This window comes from Entelurus aequoreus, linkage group LG10 (genome assembly GCF_033978785.1).
Source record: "Entelurus aequoreus isolate RoL-2023_Sb linkage group LG10, RoL_Eaeq_v1.1, whole genome shotgun sequence".
Lineage (NCBI taxonomy): Eukaryota > Metazoa > Chordata > Actinopteri > Syngnathiformes > Syngnathidae > Entelurus > Entelurus aequoreus.
The window spans coordinates 80,348,687-80,376,186 of record NC_084740.1 but is presented as its reverse complement, the minus strand read 5'-3'; the positions used below and the strand labels follow the sequence as shown (position 1 = coordinate 80,376,186).

At 37.8% G+C, this 27,500-nt stretch overlaps 1 protein-coding gene across 5 annotated transcripts in view; it reads left to right on the top strand.

Annotated features, from left to right (window-relative positions):
• Positions 1-1,671: 1,671 nt before the first annotated feature.
• Positions 1,672-27,500, top strand: part of LOC133658129 (protein O-mannosyl-transferase TMTC4-like) — a 65,242-nt gene continuing 39,413 nt past the window's right edge. The window contains exons 1-7 of one of the 5 annotated variants that reach the window (XM_062059765.1): positions 1,672-1,738; positions 3,304-3,450; positions 5,501-5,574; positions 15,552-15,612; positions 16,171-16,375; positions 19,679-19,794; positions 23,130-23,346. In XM_062059765.1, the coding sequence (XP_061915749.1) occupies positions 16,214-16,375; positions 19,679-19,794; positions 23,130-23,346 (495 nt within the window). In that variant the 5' untranslated portion in view covers positions 1,672-1,738; positions 3,304-3,450; positions 5,501-5,574; positions 15,552-15,612; positions 16,171-16,213. Of the gene's footprint in view, positions 1,739-3,303; positions 3,451-5,500; positions 5,575-15,269; positions 15,484-15,528; positions 15,613-16,170; positions 16,376-19,678; positions 19,795-23,129; positions 23,347-27,500 lie in introns of those variants that run through there. The other 4 variants (XM_062059764.1, XM_062059763.1, XM_062059766.1 and 1 more) reach the window with 4 other exon arrangements.

Here is a 27,500-nt window from a genome sequence, read left to right as displayed (position 1 = left end):
TGTGAACCTCACACACACACACACACACACACACACACACACACACACACACACACACACACACACACACACACACACACACACACACACACACACACACACACACACACACACACACACACACACACACACACACTTTACAGCTGCATTGACTACCCAGCTGCTGTGTGGTGGAAGCTCCTTAGGGTGTGTGTCTGCACTCCCCAGTATCACTTGACTCCTCTCTCTCGCTCTTTCTCTCTCTATCCACCAGCGCCGTGGTAAGATAATGTGACAAGGTGCCAATCAAGCCGAGGCCCGAGGGCGCCATGGTGACAAGAAGGTTTTAAGGCGCCAACACTTTCGTGAGCATCACCGGGGAGAAGGCAACAGCGGGGATCACGCCACAGACCAGGTCTCACATGTCTCTTCCCCCCCCCACTCTTTTCCCTGACCTCCTTGGAAGGAAGTAGTCGCCCGGCAGGGATCACGTGGAAAATGTTTAAAAAAAAATATTTTTTTAAAATGTTAAAGCTTCCTTTCTGGTTTTATACGTTAATCCCAGTATCTGTTCCACCTTCCCGCCCAGGGGCCCACACTGCAGCAGGATGCTGGCTGGGTGCTGCCACTCTACCACTCGGAGGCTGTGATGTGTTGTCATTGTAAGGGTGGGGCGTGGGGGGTGGGGGGGGGGGCTAAAGACACCTGTGGAGGCGATGGGTAAAGTCGATGGCGTTGGACAGGACTAAATAGCCGTGGATGGCTGCAGGCCAACTTGCACTGAGCCTAGTCTATAAAATCCGCTACACCTCCCTGATACCGAAGTACATGTCAAACTACTTCCTTAACGTAAATGACCGCCATAACCACAACACCAGGGGGAGCTCCACAAACCACGTTAAACCCAGATTCCGAACTAACAAAGGTCTTAACTCATTCTCTTTCTATGCCACATCAATGTGGAATGCGCTCCCAACAGGTATAAAAGAAAGGGCATCTCTATCCTCCTTCAAAACCGCAATAAAAGTTCACCTCCAGGCAGCTACAACCCTAAACTAACACCCTCCCCGGATTGCTAATAATCAAATGTAAACAATCAAATGCAGATACTTTTTCTTATGCCTTCTGATCTCTCTCTCTCTCTCTCTCTCTCTCTCTCTCTCTCTCTCTCTCTCTCTCTCTCTCTCTCTCTATGTCCACTACTTGCTGTCCAAATCCTACCCCCCCCCCCCCTCCACACCCCTGATTGTAAATAATGTAAATAATTCAATGTGATTATCTTGTGTGATGACTGTATTATGATGATAGTATATATGATAGTATATATCTGTATCATGAATCAATTTAAGTGGACCCCGACTTAAACAAGTTGAAAAACTTATTCGGGTGTTACCATTTAGTGGTCAATTGTACGGAATATGTACTTCACTGTGCAACCTACTAATAAAAGTCTCAATCAATCAATCAAAAACCAACGAGGCTTCCCGTGCTTCGAGATCTTCTCAAAAGTCGTCTAAATCTCCCCCAACGCTGAACATTCATAAAAGTGCCTGACTGACTGGACTAATCATGATGATTGTGTGTTAAGAATTCTCCATGTCTATCTACGTTTTCAGATACTTTATTTTGAAGCATTTCATGACAGTGTCACTTCCGTTTCTTTCCTGTAGGTGTCACTTCCGCTTCCCTTTTGACGTGTGTTAATGTGTGCTGACTTGTTTCTCTGCTACGTTTAATCGGTGCTCTAGTCATTGACGATGTGAGTATGTTGATTATTGTATAAGACTAATTTAGTTTATTAATAGACACCACTCTGTTTGTGTAACATTTAGGGGTGTTTTAATAATATTATTGATGCTGTGTTGTCAGAATGCTACGAGCTAACATCTCTCTGTTAAGGATAGCATTGCTGCTGCTAATGTGGCTAGCTCATATGCCATTGTGGAAATGCAATATATTATGTCTCTAGTATTTTACTTTGAGCATATATATAGGCATATATATATATATATATATATATATATATATATATATATATATATATATATATATATATATATATATATATATATATATATATATATATATATATATATATTGTTTAGTTAAATGACATAAATGTTGATGGGTGTTTGCTTGTGGTTTACAGATACTAACTAACTAAATGAACCTAAACTAAAGTTGGAGGAGTCCAAATGATGACTGTGATATATATATATATATATATATATATATATATATATATATATATATATATATATATATATATATATACATATATATATATATATATATATATATATATATATATATATATATATATATATATATATATGTATATATATGTATATATATATATATATATGTATATATATATATATATGTATATATATATATATATATGTATATATATATATATATGTATATATATATATATATATATATATATATATATATATATATATATATATATATATATATATATATATATATATATATATATATATATATATTATTATTAGGGCTGTGAATCTTTGGGTGTCCCACAATTCGATTCAATATCGATTCTTGGGGTCACGATTCTCGATTCAAAAACGATATTTTCCCGATTGAAAAGGATTGTCTATTCATGGAATACATAGATTTCAGCAGGATCTACCCCAGTCTGCTGACATGCAAGCAGAGTAGTAGATTTTTGTTAAAAGCTTTTATAATTGTAAAGGACAATGTTTTATCAACTGATTGCAATAATGTAAATTTGTTTTAACTATTAAATGAACAGCAACAAGCTGTAATATCTTACTGAGATCACTTAGGACCAAAACCCTTAAAACAAGTAAAACACTCTAACCTAAAATCTTAGTGAGAAAAATTCTCTTATCAGACCGAAAATAAGCAAATATCACCCTTATTTGAGATATTTCTTCTTACTTAGATTTCACTTTTTGCAGTGCACATGTTATGTAGACAACAAGTAAGTCTTTTACATATTATAATTTTGTATGAAAATAGACCTGACAAGACCTGTTCATCGGCAATGCGCCCTATGGTCCAGAAAATACGGTACTTGTGTATCAATAGGAAGAACTGGTTGATTTTAATGACAAGAACATTTCAAATGGGAATAATTCAAGCAATGTGATTGCTTTGATGTCAATTTGACTCCTACTATTACTGCAGTTATTACTTATAGATCCTGCTGCAGTAACAAGATGTTTGTCCCCTGCTGTGAAACGCTTATGGTATACGAAGGTTGACGCATAAAGCAAATCAAGTGTGTGCACTCTATGCCATGGCAGCAAAATGTAAATATGATCGGATCAGATGCTTTCCCGCAGAGGGCCTCGCGATGGACGGCGATCCCCCGGGTGACCGTCTTGATGTGAGAGCCCTTATCAGAGAGCATCACCGTCTCCACCTGGCTGTCCTTCGGCCTCACGTGGAGAACAAAAGGCAAAACTCCTGAATGTGGTGAGAGATGAATCCGTTTTAACGCTCATTGCAAGCATTGCCAGAACATACACTGCTGGTCATAAACACAGCATATTACAGCAATCATTTACAGATTCACGGATACTTTTCTCAAAATAAACTGTGTAATGATTTTAAAAAAATTAACTGTACTCTTTCTATTGTGTGAATGGACCGGGGGTCGGCAACCCGCGGCTCTTTAGCGCCGCCCTAGTGGCTCTCTGGAGATTTTTTAAAAATGTATGAAGAATGGAAAAAGATGAGGGGAAAAAAATCTATTTTTTTGTTTTAGTATGGTTTCTGTAGGAGGACAAACATGACACAAACCCCCCTAATTGTTATAAATAACAATGTTTGTATTAAACATGCTTCACTGATTCGAGTATTTGGCGAGCGCCGTTTTGTCCTACTAATTTTGGCCGTCCTTGAACTCACCTTAGTTTGTTTACATCAGGGGTCACCAACCTTTTCGAAACCAAGAGCTACTTCTTGGGTACTGATTTATGCGAAGGGCTACCAGTTTGATACACACTTGAATAAATGGCCAGAAATAGCCAATTTGCTCAATTTACCTTTAACTCTATGTTATTATTGATAATTAATGATATTTACACTTAATTGAACGGTTTAAAAGAGGAGAAAACACGAACAAAATGACAGTTAAATTTTGAAACATAGTTTATCTTCAATTTCGACTCTTTAAAATTCAAAATTCAACCGAAAAAAAGAAGAGAAAAACTTAAAAAAAGAATTTATGGAACATCATTAGTCATTTTTCCTGATTAAGATAATTTTCGAATTTTGATTAAATAGGTTAAAATCCTATCTACACTTTGTTAGAATATATAACAAATTGGACCAAGCTATATTTCTAACAAAGACAAATCATTATTTCTTCTAGATTTTCCAGAACAAATGTTTTAAAAAGAAATTCAAAAGACTTTGAAATAAGATTCAAATTTGATTCTACAGATTTTCTAGATTTGCCAGAATAATTTTTTTGATCATAATAAGTTTGAAGAAATATTTCACAAATATTCTTCGTCGAAAAAACAGAAGCTAAAATGAAGAGTTAAATCAAAATGTATTTATTATTCTTTACAATAAAAAAAATACATTTACTTGAACATTGATTTAAATTGTCAGGAAAGAAGAGGAAGGAATTTAAAAGGTAAAAAGGTATATGTGTTTACAAATCCTAAAATCATTTTTAAGGTTGTATTTTTTCTCTAAACTTGTCTTTCTGAAAGTTATAAGAAGCAAAGTAAAAAAATGTATGAATTTATTTAAACAAGTGAAGACCAAGTCTTCAAAATATTTTCTTGGATTTTCAAATTCTATTTGAGTTTTGTCTCTCTTAGAATTAAAAATGTCGGGCAAAGCGAGACCAGCTTGCTAGTAAATAAATACAGTTTAAAAAATAGAGGCAGCTCACTGGTAAGTGCTGCTATTTGAGCTGTTTTTAGAACAGGCCGGCGGGCTACTCATCTGGTCCTTACGGGCTACCTGGTGCCCGCGGGCACCGCGTTGGTGACCCCTGGTTTACATGTATACCTTTCTCCGACTTTCTAGGACGTGTTTTACGCCACTTCTTTTTCTGTCTCGTTTTGTCCACCACACTTTTAACGTTGTGCGTGAGTGCACAAAGGTGAGTTTTGTTGATGTTATTGACTTGTGTGGAGTGCTAATCAGACATATTTGGTCACTGCATGACTGCAAGCTAATCGATGCTAACATGCTATTTAGGCTAGCGATATGTACATATTGCATCATTATGCCTCATTTGTAGCTATATTTCAGCTCATTTAGTTTCCTTTAAGTCCTCTTAATTAAATTTATATCTCATGACACATGTAATATGGCTCCAGACAGATTTGTTTTTGTAATTTTGTTCCAATATGGCTCTTTCAACATTTTGGGTTGCCGACCCCTGGAATAGACAGACCTGTGTTCAGATTATATGACTATAAGAATAGATAAACAAATTGTTTAAATTGTGTAAGGACGTTAGGCGTCAGCAAGAAGTTGACAGTTGGTTCAATATGGACAGGTACTGTGTCACCAACTCTCATCGCTGCAGTGGTGGTGACCCCAAGATGCAGGAACCAGGAGAGCGACGTGCAGGTAAGTTGCTTTTAATATCATCAAACAGAGGAGAAAGCAGTCTTGCATGTACTCTAAGTTCAACAAAAATAAAGCAATTCTCAAGCACAGAGGAGCGCACGAGACCGGCGTAAATAGGAACATGCTGATTGACAGCAGGTGCGGACCGGCTGCCAATCAACAGCAGGTGAAGGGGAAAAATCACAGCGCTCGGCAGGGACAAGCAGGAAGTGGAAGAAAAAAAATAAGAGCACTGATAGGAAGTGAATATAAAACAAGGAAACAAGCAGAAATGAAGTGACAGATCGTCGCATACTTGTCAGGTTCAAACACTGATGACATCTATTAAACAGACGAGAAGCAAGGAATCATGCAGAGACAGAGTTCAATTTGTCTCAATGAGGAGACACGTGTTTTGGGCTGTATTCTAGTTACAGATCCAAACTACGTTCTAAAGTCTAGCCCACGTGCTTCCTCTATTTATTTGGGAGGTCCCTGGTTACATCACTGAAGCTGTCGCTGAGGGAAGGGGGGTAATCTCGACAACTCCAGTTAGACACAATATATGATTATACAAATGTGTTGACACTGGTGATATCGCCTTGTCTCTGTTCTGTCTGCGTCACGGCGGTGTTCGGCCTTGGCAGTCAGCAGGCCGTTCCTGGACACAGACACAGACACTGATACGAGACTGGCTTGCATTCTTTTGGATTGCCAGCTTTGCGCAGACAAAGAAAAATACCACTTCAGCACAATTGACAATAATTATAGCAACGGCCCTTAAGCATAAGAGTTGTGTGATAATATATACATAATTAGTCCAACAATACTGAATGGACAGGTTTGAATGAACTATTTGGTGTATTCGGATTATGTGTGAATAGACACACAGCTGATTGCATTATGTGTGTTTTTGAATGAATGGACAACTGTTGGCATTGAGTGTTTGTGAGTGGACAGACCGATGATTGAAGTATCCTGGAGCATTTTTAAAAAAGGATTGAAAATGGAAAAAGATGGGGGGGGGGAAATAATTGTTCTGTTTTAGTATGTTTTTTGTTTGAGGACAAACATGACACAAACCTTCCCAATTGTTAGAACTACCACTGTTGAATATGTTTGTGTTTATGCTTCACTGATGACACTATTTGGTGAACATCGTTTTGTCCTACTAATTTTGGCGGTTCTTGAACTCACCATAGGGTTAGGGTTAGGGTTACTACTACTACTGTGACGCAACCGTTTGTTTACATGTAAAATCTTCCACCTCTTCTTTGTCTCATTTTGTCCACCAAATATTTTATACTGTGCGTGAATGCACAAAAGTGCGCTTTGTTGTTGTTATTGACTTGTTGGAGTGCTAATGAGACATATTTGGTCAGTGCATGACTGCAAGCTAATAGATGCTAACATGCTATTTAGGCTAGCTGTATGTACATATTGCATCATTATGGCTCATTTGTAGGCTTGCTCATTTCGCAACCATATTTGACCTCATTTAATATCCTTTACTTATGTCCTCTTTGTATATCATTTATATTCGCATGCCTCGTGACACATTACCTGTATGTAATATTGGCCGCATTTCTGATAGTCGTTTGTGTGCCATGTTCCAAACCACAGCAAACATTACCTGGCTTGGCAAAGATTGTTATAAATCTATTAAAAGAAGACAGCCTGCCGTTTTCTTTAACTTGGACACACACATCTATACTTTGGCCATCAAAAGCCAGAGATTTCCTAGAGTTATCTCACCTTCTGAGTAGCTCTGATTTAATAATGTTTTCTAATGTGTACAATAAATATTTCCAAAATTTCTGTCAACGAAGATTTACGACAGCATTTGATAGTAGGCTATTATAGCTAATATATACACTTACATCATGTGTTGTCTTCATTATAACACTTATATAAGGCTTTTAATTTTTTGCGACTCCGGACAGATTTTTTTTGGTTGTATTTTTGGTCCAATAAGGCTCTTTCAACATTTTGGATTGCCGACCCCTGGCTTAGACAGAAGACATGAGCAGACAGATGATTGCATTATGTGTGAGTGTGAACGGACAGACATGATGATATTATAGTTAGGGATGATGTTTGATAAGGAATTATCGAGTTCGAGCCTATTATCGAATCCTCTTATCGAACCGATTCCTTATCGATTCTCTTATCGAGTCCAGATAGGTTGTTGTATATGGAAAAAAAAACACAATATTTGGTTAAACAAAAGCTCACTTTTATTATATAATAAAAAATAAAATCTAATAAATAAATAAATATTGACTGTTACCCACCTAAAAAAATTAAAAAAAATAAATAAATATTGACTGTTGTTACCCAAAGTATATTAAGTGGGATTTTTCAGAGAAACAAATATATACAGTAACACAAAAACAACCTGTCTCTGTGATCGCTATAGGTGTATAAATAATAATATAGTGTTAAATAAAATCAGTCCCTTGGGCACAAAACTGAAAATAATACAGCTCTCCAAAAAGTGCACTTCTGCTGCTATTTGACATAACTGTTTGTTATGATGCTTTGACATTTTTGCACTTTATTTCTTTATTGAAAGAAAATTCTATGAAGAGAAAAGTTCTTTGCAAATGTGGGTACAATGCTAAAAAATGAAAAGTTAAAGCTAAAAAAAGAAATACACTTTATTGAGTTAACATTATTTCTTTATAGGGGGAAAAATGTTATGAGCGAGAGAATATAACAACTACACTACCCAGCATGCAACGGGAGTTACGAGCATGCGCGGTAGCCCCGAAAAGTGTTGCATGTTGCCACGCTGTGAAAGTAAACATCAAGAACTCAGCCAACACGCCTCGTCTGCATTATTTATAATTAGACAGACAACACATCTACAGTGTGATTTTGTTTTGTTTACAAGGAAAGAAAAACAAAAGTTAAAAAAGGGAGATATGTTGTATATATATGTATGTGCTGCGGTTGTTTTAAGAACGTTGCGACAGCTGCCGTAAAGGAGGTGCGTTGCTAGCCTGGTTGCTATGTTTCCGGTTGGTGGTAAAAGTGTTCGTCATGTGTTTTACCCTGCTAAAATCTCTCAGTAAAGTTATTCGATGGATGATAGCTTTTGTTTTGAACTTTATTACACCTTGGAGCGCTTTTTCCCGTCCATTGTTTTCCTGCTTTCACTATCTGCGCCTAATGACTGAGCTACGTGACGTCAATTCTTGTGATGTCCCACGGAGCATTTCTGGTCGGGACGGGATTCGAATAAAGAATCAACTCTTTTCCTTTACTATAGTGGTCTCGATAACGGGTACCGGTTCTCAAAAAGGGATTCGAGTCCGAGGACTCGGTTCTTTTCTTATCAAACAACCGGGAAAACCGGTTTCGAGTATCATCCCTAATTATAGTATGCGTGTCTGTGAGTGGACAGACCGATGATTGCATTACAGTACTGTCATTTTACAGTCAGTCTGACTGCATGATAAATGTGATCTATGTCGGATTTTCTTTTTGAAATAAAAGTCCCCTATGGAGTTTAAAAACTCTGAAGAAAAATAATAGGTAGATGTCATAGGATCACTTTAATGAGCTTATCAAAAATATGACTTTACTTATTTACGTTCTAAAACGCTTTGTTTGACTGCAAAATGCTTACGGTGCACTTTTTTGTAATTGTCATTCTCATAATAATAATATGTCATCTCCTGTGCCGTTCACACGGCAGCTCTCTTCAGCGCTGCTTTCCTTGCTCCTGCCTGCTGGGTTTGCCCTCATTATTGCCAGCGAGCCTCCATCTTCCTCCTCTGCTGCCAGGGGACTTTCCTCTCGCTCGCACACGCCGCAACTGGTAAACTGCCGTAAACTTCCACGGCTCATTAACGAGCGCACTTGAAGAAATTGCGACGGGCATCTTCCTCTTGGCCCTTTTGGTTAAGAATAAAACTCGTGTGTAAGTCTCCCAAGTGTAAAAAGAAGTTAAAGGCCTACTGAAATGAAATGTTCTTATTTAAACGGGGATAGCAGATCCATTCTATGTGTCATACTTGATCATTTCGCGATATTGCCATATTTTTGCTGAAAGGATTTAGTAGAGAACAACGACGATAAAGGTCGCAACTTTTGGTCGCTGATAAAAAAAAAGCCTTGCCTATACCGGAAGTAGCGTGACGTCACCGGAGGAAGGACTCCTCACATTTCCCCATTGTTTACACCAGCAGCGAGAGAGATTCGGACCGAGAAAGCGACGATTACCCCATTAATTTGAGCGAGGATGAAAGATTTGTGGATGAGGAAAGTGAGAGAAGGACTAGAGTGCAGTGCAGGGCGTATCTTTTTTCGCTCTGACCGTAACTTAGGTACAAGGGTTCATTGGATTACACACTGTCTCCTTTTTCTATTGTGGATCACGGATTTGTATTTTAAACCACCTCGGATACTATATCCTCTTGAAAATGAGAGTCGAGAACGCGAAATGGACATTCACAGTGACTTTTATCTCCACGACAATACATCGGCGAGGCTCTTTAGCTACTGAGCTAACGTGATAGCATCGGGCTCAAACGCAGATAGAAACAAAATAAATAAATCCCTGACTGGAAGGATAGACAGAAGATCAACAATACTATTAAACCATGGACATGTAACTACATGGTTAATAATTCCCAGCTTGGCGAAGCTTAACAATGCTGTTGCTAACGACGCCATTGAAGCTAACTTAGCAACGGGACCTCACAGAGCTATGATAAAAACATTAGCGCTCCACCTACGTCAGCCAGCCCTCATCTGCTCATCAACACCCGTGCTCACCTGCGTTCCAGCGATCGACGGAAGGACGAAGGACTTCACCCGATCATCCGTGCGGTCTGCGGCTAGCGTCGGCTAGCGTCGGCTAGCGCGTCTGCTATCCAAGTCAAAGTCCTTCTGGTTGTGTTGCTACAGCCAGCCGCTAATACACCGATCCCACCTACAGCTTTCTTCTTTGCAGTCTCCATTGTTCATTAAACAAATTGCAAAAGATTCACCAACACAGATGTCCAGAATACTGTGGAATTTTGAGATGAAAACAGAGCTTTTTTGTATCGGATTCAATGGGGTACCAATACTTCCGTTTCAACCATTGACGTCACGCGCATTTGCATCATATATAGACGTTTTCAACCGGAAGTTTAGCGGGAATATTAAAATTGCACTTTATAAGTTAACCCGGCCGTATTGGCATGTGTTGCAATGTTAACATTTCATCATTGATATATAAACTATCAGACTGCGTGGTCGCTAGTAGTGGCTTTCAGTAGGCCTTTAAGCTCTGGGGGAATTAAATGATTGTACATAGAGCTAACATGAAAAGCAATTCTGATAAAACTGCTCCTATAACAAATTATCCATGCTAGCACCTTTGTTGTATTAGTTTGTTAGTAATAATGGACGATGCTGCGAATAAACAAGACTTACATTTTGGGGCAGGCAAGACCAGTTCCTAATGATTCAACTATAGCAAAAAGTGTTTATTAGCAGTTAATATAGCAGGATACTTTAAAAATATCACATGGGGAATAACGTAAGATGTTAGAAATAGATCTTGACTCAAAACCCAGTGGATCGCCACCCGAGGGGGATGGTGACAAATATATATTGTGTTTATAAATGTGCATAATAAACTAGATGTGTTCTCTACGGGCACCTAAAGTATATTTGTCTATGCTTTGGGACCACGGTTGTACATGAAGTGTAATGTGTCACCAAGTTTGTTTTGCAAATGTAGAATTAGTTTTTTTTACTAAAACAAACCATTTTATTAATGTTGTTTTTTTTAATCTGTGGAGGATATCCCAGTGTGATCAGAGAAAAGAAAGTTATCATTAAAAGTAAACAAGGAACACTCAACTTGTACTGTTTTAAGCCTTTAGCCCAGTGGTTCATAACCTGGGTTCGATCGAACCCTAGGGGTTCGGTGAGTCGGCCTCTGGGGTTCGGCGGAGATCAAGACACACCCGACTCATCGTGTAAATAAAAACTTCTCCCTATCGGCGTATTATGGATACCCCCAAACAATGTTCCCTCTAATTTTCCATATACGCGGACCTACTCAGTTGCCTAGTGGTTAGAGTACCCGCCCTGAGATCGGTAGGATGTGAGTTCAAACCCCGGCCGAGTCATACAAAAGACTATAAAAATGGGACCCATTACCTCCCTGCTTGGCACTCAGCATCAAGGAGTTGGAATTGGGGGTTAAATCACCAAAAATTATTTCCGGGCGTGGCACCACTGCTCCCCTCACTTCCCAGTGGGTGAACAAGGGGATGGGTCAAATGCAGAGGACACATTCCAATGTGACAATCATTGGTACTTGAACTTAGATGTGCACACCGTGGCCACACCAGCAGCACACCTGTCCCAAACCTGACTAAATACCAAGTTAATGACCCCAAAAGGGACAAGCGGTAGAAAATGGATGGATGGATGGATGTTTTATTATTATAATCAAATGATAGCAGTCATTTGAATGGTATTGTTTTTCTAATATAAGTGTTTTGGCCCACTTGCAATGACAATAACAAAAAATATAGTTTTTCATGAGCTGTGTACTTGTATAGTATGTCTGGGTGGGGATCCTGCTTTGGAAATAATTTTTACCCCTTTCCGATATCGCATTTAGTTCCCACTAAAACATTCACATGTTGCACAATGAGATGTAAACACGGGATCATGTGTACATTCATGTAACTTTCTGTTTGTAACATACATCTTTATTAGTATTTCTTTAATATAACATTTAATCATTTCATGATTAATATTTATAAATTAAGATTAAATTAAGAATTAAAAAAAAAAAATGTCACTAAAGTAGGGTTCGGTGAATGCTCATATGAAACTGGTGGGGTTCAGTACCTCCAACAAGGTTAAGAACCACTGCTTTAGCCATTACCAGTGGCGGGCCGTGCGTTTCCCACCTAGGCCTTCAGTGATGTCCAACTTCAATGATGACTTCATTGATGTCACCACATGACCATTGCTGGATAAATACTATACAGGAACATATTCACGCACTACTGGGCATTGTACAAAACGGGTTATTTTCTGGCGCATTTAAAAATCAATAAACCCGCATCAGCAATTAAAACATATCTTATGTGGTACTGTAAAATTAAAATTGCAAAAAAACATATTAAACGTGAAAAAATAAAGAAATAAAATGAATTAATTCACATTTCATCGCCGGGACAGCTGAGCTAGCTTCCGGGGTTGGCCGACATGGTCTCACAAGATGTAGTTTCTCTTTAAATATCCTTCTTGAAAATGGCCCCGCAAATATATGTGTTGTCTTGTCTAATCATAAAAGATGCAGACGTTGGCTGAGTTCTTAAAGTCATCAATAACGTCCCACTGCATGTTTACATTAAACAACCTAAACGGGGCTACTGCACATGCTCTTCACTACTGTGGCATGCTGGGTAATGGAGTTCTTATGTTACCTAGCTCATAACATCACAATATATATCTGCCTTAGGCCAGCTGGAAGGCCTTACTGACAACAACTCATGATCTGATTGGCTATCGCAATTATCTATCAACTGTATGTGCCCGTTCACTTACAGTGCATAGACGCCTGCATTATTGATTTGGTACAGCATGGCAACACAAGCTATCTGAATTCTGATTGGATAAAACTAGAGATGTCCGATATTATCGGCCGATAAATGCTTTAAAATGTAATATCGGAAATTATCGGTATCGGTTTCAAGAAGTAAGATTAATGACTTTTTAAATCGCCGCTGTACGGAGCGGTACATATCCGGTAAAACACGGACGTAGGCGTCTAGTATACTCTGGACTGAAGCTGTGTGCCTTCATTGTTTTTGTAGCTGTTGTTTTGAGGCATGTTTAATAAAAAATAAAAAAAAGTCAAAGTATAGTATTTCCCATAGTTGTAGTGGGTATCAGGATTATCTCAGGGAGAGCATGTCCCAAATTCCAAGCTGCTGTTTTGAGGCATGTTAAAAAAAAATAATGCACTTTGTGACTTCAATAATAAATATGGCAGTGCCATGTTGGCATTTTTTTTCCATAACTGGAGTTGAAGTTGTTTTCTTATTTTGGAAAACCCTGTTTTTGATTGATTGATTGAAACTTGTATTAGTAGATTACACAGTACAGTACATATTCCGTACAATTGACCACTAAATGGTGACACCCCGATAAGTTTTTCAACTTGTTTAAGTCGGGGTCCACGTTAATCAATTCATGGTAAAGTTACATTGTTTAATGCATCCAGCGGGCCATCACAACAACATTAGGCATAATTATTTGTTAATTCCACGACTGTATATATCGGTATCGGTTGATATCGGAATCGTTAATTAAGAGTTGGACAATATCGGAATATCGGATATCGGCAAAAAGCCATTATCGGACATCTCTAGATAAAAACTCTATAACAGTGGTTCTTAACCTTGTTGGAGGTACCGAACCCCACCCGTTTCAAATGTGCATTCACCGAACCCTTCTTTAGTAAAAAATATTATTATAAATATTTTTTTGGAATTCAAGACAAAGTTATGTTTTTTTTAGTGGTGCACAAAATGAACCGTGCATGAACATCACCTTGTTCCAAAAACAAAACCAACACAGTGCATGAACTCACAACAAATGACTGTCAGGTTCAAACACCAAACTATCTATTGGACAAGACAAGAAGAAGGAATCAAGCAGAGACAGAGTTGAATTTTACTCATGAGGAGAGACGTATTGGGCTGTACACTCAGTTACAGTTCCCCCCTACGCTCTAAGGTACAGTCCCACGTGCTCCTCTATTTATTCGGGAGGTCCCTAGTTAACATCACTGAGGCTGCTTCTGAAGGGAGGGGTAATGCAAGCAGCCCCAGTAGACACAATACATGATTATTCAGAATGGAAATGTGCTGACACTCGTGATTTCTCCCTGTCTCATTTTTGTCTACGTTGAGGTACTCGATGTCCGTCCTCGGCTGTCAGCAGGCAGGGTCTGGAAACAAACTCTCAAAGCAAGATTACAAGTTGTGCCTTTGCACAGATAGAAAAGTACAACTTCAGCACAATTGATAATAACTATAGCAACGGCCTTTAAGCATAAGAGTTGTGTGATAACTTATACATAATTATTCTAACATTTACACGCCTGCAAATCAGATGGAAAATTAAAGGGAACATTTTTTGCGGGTATCCATAAACACGGTGATAGGGAGAAGTTTTTAATTACACGATGAGTCGGGTGTGTCTTGACCTTCGCCGAACCCCTGAGACCGACTCACCGAACCCCTAGGGTTCGATCGAACCCAGGTTAAGAACCACTGCTCTATAACCTAAAAACAACAGCACTGGAAGGAGCATAATATGACATGAAGAGAATATGAATACTTTTAGATATTTAGGTAAAGTAAATTAAAAATTACTTTTATCTTTAATTATGATGATGATTTCTGGTTATGTTAGGCCAGCAGAGAAGACCTTGCTGGCCCTGACGTCACACCACTGGCCATTACAAAGAACTCACAAAATAAAAAATATGGAAACTTTTGTGTTAGAATCCCTTTGATGAACTTCACTTTTATTTTTTTATTTTACTCATTGTAGCAGCGATTTTTTATTTGCATTTCCATTTAAATGTAATAGTAAGCGTCAGTTCAATGATAACGAAAAGTAGCGTTACGACAAACCTATTGGCTGAAAATCAACACGTGACCATGACGTATGCAGGAAGTAGCTCAAGCAGGAGCGTGGCCATTTGTTTACATCCGACCTCGGCCAGGAATTCGCCTTTTTCAATTAAAACTGTCCATTTCTTCGGCCCAAAAACATTATAACAATATTCCACGCAACACCGACATCGCTGTTTCATGTGCGCTGGCTGTGTTTACGGCTTAAACGGCAGCCCCACTATTGTGGCTGAACATGCTAATAGCGCCGTGCTAGCACGTAAGTACTCAATGAAATGCCAATTATTTCACCTTCTGTACAAAGTTGTGCTTATATTTCACTCCTAGCTTACTGGGAAAGGAGATAACCCGAGAAGGATGTAACCTGGCATAAGCAACGCGAAGACAGGTAAGAACCCGGCCAGTGCAAACATGCTTGATTGCATTTTTAGCCAGCAACTTGAGGGTTCCAGGTTCGATTCCCGCGTCCGCCATCCTAGTCACTGCCGTTGTGCCCTTGGGCAAGACACTTTACCCACCTGCTCCCAGTGCCACCCACACTGCTTTAAATGTAACTTAGATATTGGGTTTCATGATGTAAAGCTATTTGAGTCACTAGAGAAAAGCGCTATATAAATATAATTCACTTCACATTAATTCATACACATTAATATGGGAGACGTCAAATGACAGACAGCCATTCCTACCTTCAACTCAATCTTAAGGTTTGCTTGTAATGGCGATCCCTCTCATTTTCCAACTCATTGTAGCAAGGAGGCAATTAACTATCAATGTGTAATGTATACAAAGTCCTCTCACCTCAATTTTAGCTGTTTTACTTTCGAAAAGACAATGTAGGTGAGCTCGGATCCAGAATTTAGTAGATTTCCAAATCACATTTTGAGAGACAGCACCCTCCCTCCGTAGTGCGACTGCTAACCCCTCCCATGTGCCTCTATCTTCTCAGGAACTTGGACGATGTTAAAAAGCCATACAGGTCCTGTTGCACCATGGCGTTGTCTGAGCTTCACTGGGACCAGGATGCCCCCCTCCCCAGGCTGGGTCCGGTCCAGGCTAAAGTGACCGTGGGCCTGGTGGCACTGCTGTGCTTCATCAACAGCTACGACGGGGAGTTTGTGTTTGACGATTCAGAAGCCATCGTCAACAACAAGGTAAAAACCCTCACAGAGCGAAGCATGGAGGAACACATTTCCCTGTTAGAAATAAAGGAAACATGGATAATTGGTTCCCAGCATTGACAAAAGTTATATTTGTACATGTGTAGTAAGATATAAAACCATATATCAAGCATACAATTTAACAATGCAGCATTAAAGGGGAATTGCACTTTTTTGAATTGTGCCTATCGTTCACAATCATTATGAAAGACATGACGACGAATGGATTTTTAAAAAAAAAAGCATTTTAAATCCGATATTATCGGCCGATAAATGCGTTAAAATGTAATATCGGAAATTATCGGTATCTGTTTTTTTATTATCTGTATCGTTTTTTTTTTTTTTTTTTTTTTTTTAATTTTTTTATTAAATCAACATAAAAAACACAAGATACACTTACAATTAGTGCACCAACCCAAAAAACCTCCCTCCCCCCATTTCTTTCTGTTATCAATATTCTGGTTCCTACATTATATATCAATATATATCAATACAGTCTGCAAGGGATACAGTCCGTAAGCACACATGATTGTGCGTGCTGCTGGTCCACTAATAGTACTAACCTTTAACAGTTAATTTTACTCATTTTCATTAATTACTAGTTTCTATGTAACTGTTTTTATATTGTTTTACTTTCTTTTTTATTCAAGAAAATGTTTTTAATTTAGTTATCTTATTTTATTATTTTTTTTAAAAAGTACCTTATCTTCACCATACATGGTTGTCCAAATTAGGCATAATAATGTGTTAATTCCACGACTGCATATATCGGTTGATATCGGTATCGGTTGATATCGGTATCGGTAATTAAAGAGTTGGACAATATCGGATATCGGCAAAAATCCATTATCGGACATCCCTAATTTAAAATATTAAATACAATTAAATAAAAGTCTGCTTACTGTGGAGCCAATGGGTGTTCCATTATTCCGCACAAAAAAATCAGATAAATAACCATTAAAAAGGCGCCAACAATATTCCATTTACATTTCGGGACTTAAATATTAACCAAGTATTAGTGATATTGTTATTATAAGCGCTAACACAGACACACTTTTTATAGCGGCGACGTGATCCCTTCCGTGTGTCCCTATGTTTACATCGTCAAGTGTCCTGCTGTTTCCTCGCTTCCCTGCTCCCTGTAAATTTATTGTAGATCATAAATCATGCATCTCGCCTGGAAAGCAGATGGCTGAGAATATAATCCGCCAAGTTGGGACACTATGACAACCATTTCGGGACCTGGAACAGGCAAGAGCGACATGAAAAGCGCTTGTTCCCACATCAGCAGTCGGCATCCTAATGACAGCAAACATTGTACAGTAAGTGATGTTTTATCATGTTTGTTGGCTGCAGTGAGCAGAAATCAGTGATGAAGAAAAAAAGCAGACCTGGGGCCGTACTTATCAAGCTTCTTAGAATTACTCCTAAGAAGTCTGCTAAGAGTTGACTTAAGAGTAAATAAATTCTTCGCTGAAAGCTGCACTTAAAAGTTAGTTATCAAGCGTCTTACTCACACTTTCAGCGAAGTGTAGGACTGAATCTTAAGTGTCACACTCAGAGCTGAATTACGACATTACTATGTGCCGTAAACGGAATTTTAGGTGACGTCATTTCTGTGTCCATAGAAATGACCAATCACGGAAGGGAATCCCTTGTCTAAGAATAAAGAAATATCTTGGAAATATTTAAGTGGACAATGGGAGTGTATATTTTGACAATAAACTACAAAATAATACAAAACAAACTAGTCCCCGCCGGCACTCACGCTACCGCTCCCTCTCTTCTCTCGCCCACACACTCACTGACGTCACTCACCTCACATGCTGTCACCTATTAAAGGGCCACACACACATACGCTACTCTCATAACATTTTCTTTCCAATTCATTAATTAGGCAATTAATTTGAAACTGGTGTGGGTGGCTCTATATATACTAGCCCACTGCAGCCACATGCAGAAATCAACAAGGAATCGAAAATGATTAAATCTGTGACAAAAATAATACCCGCTCTGTCTAAACGATACCGTTTGATCAGCTGCTCGTCATCAAACAAATCCAGGACATCGTTCCGCTCCCTGAACGTTCGCACACGTCTCTCTCGCCTCAGTGCCATCCCCTGCTGGCAACTCCTAACCACTTAAGACACCTCTGAAGGTCTCTTAAATATCGTGGAGAGTAGGAGTGATTCTTAGACTTAAGAAAGTTGATAAAAAGCTTTTATTCTTAAGTTTGAGCGTAGGACTAAATTTCGCAAATTCTCAGGATTTAAGTGTAAAATGGCACTCTAAGAAGCTTGATAAGTACGGCCCCTGATGCGTTTTTGAAATTAATGTGCCGCATATGCTTAAAATGATCAAAATACGTAAATATTAAATGTTATTATAAATGTGCCCATTACTACATTACATATATACTTAAATCATGTGTATAAAACATTAATGGAGGTGTTTGGATGTTTTTAGGGGCTCTATAGGCAGAGTTGAACGGCTGCCCTAAGCTCCATTGTAAGCAGACTTTTGATCAAATGTATTTAATATTTTGAATGCATATTTTTAAATAAATCTATCAGTCATGTCTGTCACAATGGTTGTGAACGATATAATACTTCGACATCGTCATTGGGGGACTGAGGATCGTAAACAAAGGTACCACTTAGAGCTGCACGATTTTGAGAAAAAAACTAGCTGCGATTTTTTTTTCTCCAAAATTGCGATTTTTAAGATTATCACATAAAAATGCTTAAAACTGCAAAAATACAGAGTGAAGGAAGACATCTTACTTTTAGACTATCAACATATTCTTGTCTCAAGGTGCCAAACATTAAAACGGTAGGCAATAATTTAATTTAAAATATATTTGGCTCAGAGGTTTTGTCTAAACTATCCTCTTAATCCGAATAAATAATCGATAAACTCTATACAGTTTAAATAATAATGCAAGTATTTATTTAAAAGGATATAAACTTTAATTTTTCATTATTGGTTACCATTGTACTGTAATTTGAAGGTAAAAACCTTTTTTATCCTAAATAAATAAACAAACACAAAATAAAATGGACCCCCTTCATGTCAGCACAAATTCTAACTAAATTTAAAATTTTCCTAGTTGGAAAAATGATGTCAGATGTTGTCTTTTTGTTTATTGTCATCATGTGATCATGGCATTTTCGTTCGTTCATCCATCGTTATGTACCGCTCTAATTAAAATCTCGATGTTGATTCTATTTCGATCAATCGTGCAGCCCTAGTACTACTGTATGATTACAGACATAAATGCATGTTTTTGTGTGGCAGGATTTGAGAGCAGCAACGCCATGGAACAACATCTGGAGTAATGATTTCTGGGGAAGCAACCTGAGCAGCAACTCCAGTCATAAATCCTACAGACCTCTCACTGTCTTTACATTTAGGTCAGTACTCACTAAACCTTATTGGATGACGTAGAAGACACTTTAAAGGGGAACTGCACTTTTTTTTGGGAATGTTGCCTATTGTTTACAATCGTTATGGGAAACAAGAGGACAAAATGTTTTTCTTTGGCTCGTTCATGTTGCCTGGCAATGCAGCTAATAGGAGCTAATACCAACAATCCTTCATTTACGTACCGTAACCTGTATAATAACCAAAACTGTAGCGACATTGTTACTGTAAGAGCGAACACTGAGGAAGTCTTTTTCTAGCGTACTTTGGTATTAGCCGCATAAGCTAACTACGGAAATAGATAAGCTAGCTTCTATGTCAGCACGAAACCCGTTTGAGTTTGTAATGCACAACACTGCGATAGGGACCAATCTGTACGGACTGAAAAACATGAACAATCATATTACAGTGTCTATAACAGGGGTCACCAACGCAGTGCCCGCGGGCACCAGGTAGCCCGTAAGGACCAGATGAGTAGCCCGCTGGCCTGTTCTAAAAAAACCTCAAATAGCAGCACTTACCAGTGAGCTGCCTCTATTTTTTAAATTGTATTTATTTACTAGCAAGCTGGTCTCGCTTTGCTCGACATTTTTAATTCTAAGAGAGACAAAACTCAAATAGAATTTGAAAATCCAAGAAAATATTTTAAAGACTTGGTCTTCACTAACTGACAAAGAAACAGATAACAGATTTGATGTCCAGTTCAAAGTGTGACATGATTTATTTAAAAATTTGAGAGTTGACTTTTGTATTTTACATGAGTTATTTGTACAAACATGGTACAAAGTCATTCATGATTTGTTAAAAAATGTTAGTGGCTAGCTAGTTAAAATGGGATATTGTGATTTCACAAGACTATCTTAGAAGTGATCATTTGAAAATGTTCAATTTGAAAAATGCGCACTTAGAGAAAATATAAAAATAAAGTGTTGCATATTGATATTTATCTGTTTCTGTATATATTTATTGTGAGAAATCATTAAGATGATCAGTGTTTCCCCAAAGATAAATATAATTAATTATTAATAATAACATAGAGTTAAAGGTAATTTGAGCAAATTGGCTATTTCTGGCAATTTATTTAAGTGTGTATCAAACTGGTAGCCCTTTGCATTAATCAGTACCCAAGAAGTAGCTCTTGGTTTCAAAAAGGTTGGTGACCCCTGGTCTATAAAGTATTAGCCCACATTTCATGTTTTGTTTGTACACAGCTGTAGTTGTAATTACACGCATGACATGCTGTGTGGATCATGATCGATATTAAAGTGACTTTCTCAATGGGCTGTTGTCCGTTTTGTCCAGCTGGCTGGGGGCGTTTCCAGATTAGTTTGGGTAAGCACTCCATTTATGTTCGCATAGCTTGGCTCCAAGTTCCACATTTACAGCGTCAAAGTCACGCCGACCTCACTCTCGCGGCTTCCGTTAGCTCCAACGTCTCACTCTTCCTTCGTGCTCGGTTCTAGAAGGAGCAGTTGATCGTCCATGTATTCAACTTAAAAAAGATAAGGTTGTGAATCCTCATTTGTCAAAAAACAGTTGTCTTTGTTGTCTATTACCAAGTCTGCCGTGATTAGAAAAACACTCATGTTTGTTTCCGGAAGTAGGAACACACATTTGTTGCCAGAAGTCGGAAGCGCGCCGCAATGGAAACAGAAATAATTATGCAGAGGAATTAGTTCCAGCAATGCTTAAAATGACCAAAATACGGTAAATATTGTACATATTACATATTGTTATCAATGTGTCTCTTACTACATTATATATATTTACTGTGTATATACATACAAATATATATATATATATATGTATATGTATACAGTATATATATTTATATTACGGCTGCAACTAACGATTAATTTGATAATCGATTAATCTGTCGATTATTACTTTGATTAATCGATTAATAATCGGATAAAAGAGACAAACTACATTTCTATCCTTTACAGTATTTTATTGAAGAAGAAAAAACAGCATACTGGTGCCATGTTCTTTCAACTTGCCAAATAAAACAAGGAAAATGTTACAAAAATGCAGACTTTTGACACCCCTGCTATAGATAATAAAAAATTAAATCTGATCGATAAAATTGATAAAAAGCAGAGCCTGACGACGCATGCGCGTTTATCACAACTCTCTCGCTCTCTCTCTGTCTCTGCCCCTCCCTCACCAATGCTGCTGCGCACCTTCACAATTTGTTTTGTTTTTAACCCCTTCTTAACCCTGAACGTACATTGAAAATACACGCAACTCTAACTCAAAATGCCGGACATTTGAGGCATTTAAGAAACTCCGCCCTGACAGCTCCGCAAAAGAGGACATGTCCGGTGAATAGAGGACGTATGGTCAGTCTATCCTAGCCCGTTAGCTGCTAGCATGCTAGCAGCGATCGGTTTCACCGGACATGTCCTCTTTTGCTAGCATGCTAGCAGCTAACGGGCTAGGACAGACTGACCATACGTCCTCTTTTCACCGGACATGTCCTCTTTTGCGGAGCTTTCAGGGCGGGGTTTCTTAAATGCCTCAAATGCCCGGCATTTTGAGTATTGTTTACACAACGTGCAGTACGCTACTTAATATGTCCGTGTGGAAACTCGTTCGGTACACCTCTGCACCGAAACCCCCGTACCGAAACGGTTCGATACAAATACACGTACCGTTACACCCCTATTATTTTGATTATTGTTTCTCAGCTGTTTGTAAATGTTGCAGTTAATAAATAAAGGTTTAAAAAAAAAACTTAGCCTCTGCGCATGCGCATAGATCCAACGAATCAATGACTAAATTAATCGCCAACTATTTTTATAATCGATTTAAATCGATTTAATCGAATTTAATCGATTAGTTGTTGCAGCCCTAATATATATATATATATATATATATATATATATATATATATATATATATATATATATATATATATATATATATATATATATATATATATATATATATATGTGTGTATGTATATATATATATAGATATAGATATAGATAAAAACGTTTTTTTTACCGTGTATTTATATATATATATGTATATGACTTGCAGTGTGTATATAAAACGTTGATGGAGGGTTTGGAAGTTGCTTTTAAGGCTACAGTAGTGATTCCCATTCGCCACATCATCCAAGCGTTTTTTTTTCATCTTTAAAATCCTAAAAAAAAAAAACGTGTGTTCTTGTCTCTCATAATGATTGTGAACGATAGGCCAAATTCCCAAAAAAGTGCAGTTCCCCTTTTAACACATCGAAATGCAACTACTGCATTTTTTTATAAATGAAACACAGAATTATTAAATGAAAACCATCCGACTTCTTGTGCTGTTGCAGGTTGAACTACTTATTAGGGGGCGGTCTGCACCCTGTTGGCTTCCACGTGCTGAACATCCTCCTCCACGCCGTCATATCCGTCCTCATGGTGGACGTGTTCGCCCTGCTGTTAGGCGGAATAGCTCAGGACGAGAGCAGCTGCTGCCTGAACCGTGCTCCCAAGACGTCCCTGCTGGCCGCGCTCCTCTTCGCCACGCACCCGGTCCATACGGAAAGTGTAAGATCACACCGCTCACAACATTAGGTACTCCTGCATAGCCCAGTACAGTAGCTGCATAATCGATCCTGGCATTAGCAGGGAAACAGCAACAGTTGTATTCACTTCACAACTTGTGCACAGTCACACTGTGCTGCAACATAACTTTATTTCTTTCTATCATGCAAGGTGGCGGTTGGCATTAATAACTGTCAGGAGGAATCCTCACATTGATTATACGAAAAGTCTACATCAGGGGTCACCAACGCGGTGCCCGCGGGCACCAGGTAGCCCGTAAGGACCAGGGGCCGTACTTATCAAGCTTCTTAGAGTGCCATTTTACACTTAAGTCCTGAGAATTTGCAAAATTTAGTCCTACTCTCAAACTTAAGAATAAAAGCTTTTTATCAACTTTCTTAAGTCTAAGAATCACTCCTACTCTCCACAATATTTAAGAGACCTTCAGAGGTGTCTTAAGTGGTTAGGAGTTGCCAGCAGGGGATGGCACTGAGGCGAGAGAGACGTGCACGAACGTTCAGGGAGCGGAACGATGTTTTGTTTTTTTTTGATGACGAGCAGCTGATCAAACGGTATCGTTTAGACAGAGCAGATATTATTTTTGTCACAGATTTAATACTTTTCGATTCCTTGTTGATTTCTGCATGTGTCTGCAGTGGGCTAGTATATATAGAGCCACCCACACCAGTTTCAAATTAGTTGCCTAATTAATGAATTGGAAATAAAATGTTATGACAGTAGCGTATGTGTGTGGCCGTGAGGTGAGTGACGTCAGTGAGTGTGTGGGCGATAGAAGAGAGGGAGCGGTAGCGTGAGTGCCGGCGGGGACTAGTTTGTTTTGTATTATTTTGTAGTTTATTGTCAAAATATACACTCCCATTGTCCACTTAAATATTTCCAAGATATTTCTTTATTCTTAGACAACGGATTCCCTTCCGTGATTGGTCATTTCTACGGACACAGAAATGACGTCACCTAAAATTCCATTTACGGCACATAGTAATGTCGTAATTCAGCTCTGAGTGTGACACTTAAGATTCAGTCCTACACTTCGCTGAAAGTGTGAGTAAGACGCTTGATAACTAACTTTTAAGTGCAGCTTTCAGCGAAGAATTTATTTACTCTTAAGTCAACTCTTAGCAGACTTCTTAGGAGTAATTCTAAGAAGCTTGATAAGTACGGCCCCAGATGAGTAGCCCGCTGGCCTGTTCTAAAAATAGCTCAAATAGCAGCACTTACCAGTGAGCTGCCTCTATTTTTTAAATTGTATTTATTTACTAGCAAGCTGGTCTCGCTTTGCCCGACATTTTTAATTCTAAGAGAGACAAAACTCAAATAGAATTTGAAAATCCAAGAAAATATTTTAAAGACTTGGTCTTCACTTGTTTAAATAAATTCATTATTTTTTTTACTTTGCTTCTCATAACTTTCAGAAAGACAATTTTAGAAAAAAAATACAACCTTACAAATGATTTTAGGATTTTTAAACACATATACCTTTTTACCTTTTAAATTCCTTCCTCTTATTTCCTGACAATTTAAATCAATGTTCAAGTAAAAAAATGTTTTTAATTGTAAAGAATAATAAATAAATTTTAATTTAATTCTTCATTTTAGCTTCTGTTTTTTCGACGAAGAATATTTGTGAAATATTTCTTCAAACTTATTATGATTAAAATGCAAAAAAATTATTCTGGCAAATCTAGAAAATCTGTAGAATCAAATTTAAATCTTATTTCAAAGTCTTTTGAATTTCTTTTAAAATTTTTGTTCTGGAAAATCTAGAAGAAATAACGATTTGTCTTTGTTAGAAATATAGCTTGGTCCAATTTGTTATATATTCTAAAAAAGTGCAGATTGGATTTTAACCTATTTGAATCATGTCATCCAAATTCTAAAATTAATCTTAATCAGGAAAAATTACTAATGATGTTCCATAAATTCTTTTTTTAATTTTTTCAAAAAAATTTGAATTAGCTAGTTTTTCTCTTCTTTTTTTCGGTTGAATTTTGAATTTTAAAGAGTCGAAATTGAAGATAAACTATGTTTCAAAATGTAATTGTCATTTTTTTCGTGTTTTCTCCTCCTTTAAACCGTTCAATTAAGTGTAAATATCATTAATTATTAATAATAACATAGAGTTAAAGGTAAATTGAGCAAATTGGCTATTTCTGGCAATTTATTGAAGTGTGTATCAAACTGGTAGCCCTTCGCATTAATCACTACCCAAGAAGTAGCTCTTGCTTTCAAAAAGGTTGGTGACCCCTGGTCTACATTATATGCTAGTGCATTTGTTTGTGCAATACAAAGCATACCACGGGCTTTGACTTTGTGCATTATTTGGGATCCCTTTAGTTATTTGGAGTTGCTTAGCGTACTCGTAAATTGCTGGTTTTTTTTTCTGTTATCTTTTATAACTGGCGGGAGGACAGATCCTGTAAGTTATATACGTCCAGTTTGAGTGGTGTTCATGTATGACCAAGTACATCGTTTATAGTCACTTTGTGAATTATTTTGGTAGTTGTCAGGTAAGGTGGCTGTTTCTGTTAATAACTGGTGAGAGGACAGATCACAAGGATTATATGCGTCCTGGCGAGAGGATTTTTTTTGTAATCATTTCGGCAGTTGTCAGTAAGGTGGCTGTTTCCAATAATAACTGCCAGCAAGAGTGATCACATTGATAATTAGGTGTGCTGGAATACTATTCTCATTCAAATAGCTATCTCTATTTATTATGACATTAAAAATCGATTCAAAATTTTCAATTATCGATTTTTAATGCGGCATTGCCTTGAAGATGCGTTGATTCGCTTGTCGCTGTGGAATCTAAAATGTGTCATCAACATGCATTATCTCGATATACTAGTGTGCCGTGAGATACAGTCTGGTGTGCCGTGGGAAATTATGTATTTTACCTATTTTGGTTAAAAATATTTTTTGCAAACCAGTAATTATAATCCGCAAATAATGTGCCGTTGTTGAGTGTCGGTGCTGTCTAGAGCTCGGTAGAGTAACTGTGTAATACTCTTCCATATCAGTAGGTGGCAGCCGGTAACTAATTGCTTTGTAGATGTCGGGAACACGTCATGTGAGACGACGATGGTTTGTGCAGGTAAAAAAGTTATCTAGTGCTAAAACCAAAACTAAACAAAAGGTGAGTGCCCTTAAGAAAATGTTTTGAAGCTTAAGGATGGCTATGCAGAACAAAATTAAAACTGAACTGGGTACAAAGTAAACAAAAACAGAATGCTGGACGACAGCAAAGACTTACAGCGTGTGGAGCGGAGACGGCGTCCACAAAGTACACCTGTACATGACATGACAATTAACAATGTCCACACATAGAAGGATAGCAACAACTTCAATATTCTTGATTGCTAAAACAAAGCGGGTGCGGGGAATAGCGCTCAAAGGAAGACATGAAACTGCAACAGGAAAACACCAACAAAACAGGAAAAGCCACCAAAATAGGAGCGCAAGACAAGAAGTAAAACACTACACACAGGAAAACACCAAAAACCTCAAAATAAGTCACGGCGTGATGGGACAGGGCGTGACAGTACACCTACTTTGAGACAAGACCTGTAGTGATGCATGGTTGGTTATGGTTTTAAGTCGTATCCAACGACTTTTTATTGTCAATATCGGCTACTGAGTTAAAAATTTTTATGATTTCTGATGGTGGTGTGCCTCCAGATTTTTTTCAATGAAAAACGTGCCTTGGCTCAAAAAAGGTTGAAAAACACTGCTGTAATGCTAGTATTAAAAATAGGGATGTCCGATAATGGCTTTTTGCCGATATCCAATATTCCGATATTGTCCAACTCTTTAATTACCGATACCGATATCAACCGATATATGCAGTCGTGGAATTAACACATTATTATGCCTAATTTGGACAACCAGGTATGGTGAAGATAAGGTACTTTTTTTTAAAAATTAGTAAAATAAGATAAATAAATTAAAAACATTTTCTTGAATAAAAAAAGAAAGTACAACAATATAAAAACATTTACATAGAAACTAGTAATGAATGAAAATGAGTAAAATTAACTGTTAAAGGTTAGTACTATTAGTGGACCAGCAGCACGCACAATCATGTGTGCTTACGGACTGTATCCCTTGCAGACTGTATTGATATATATTGATATATAATG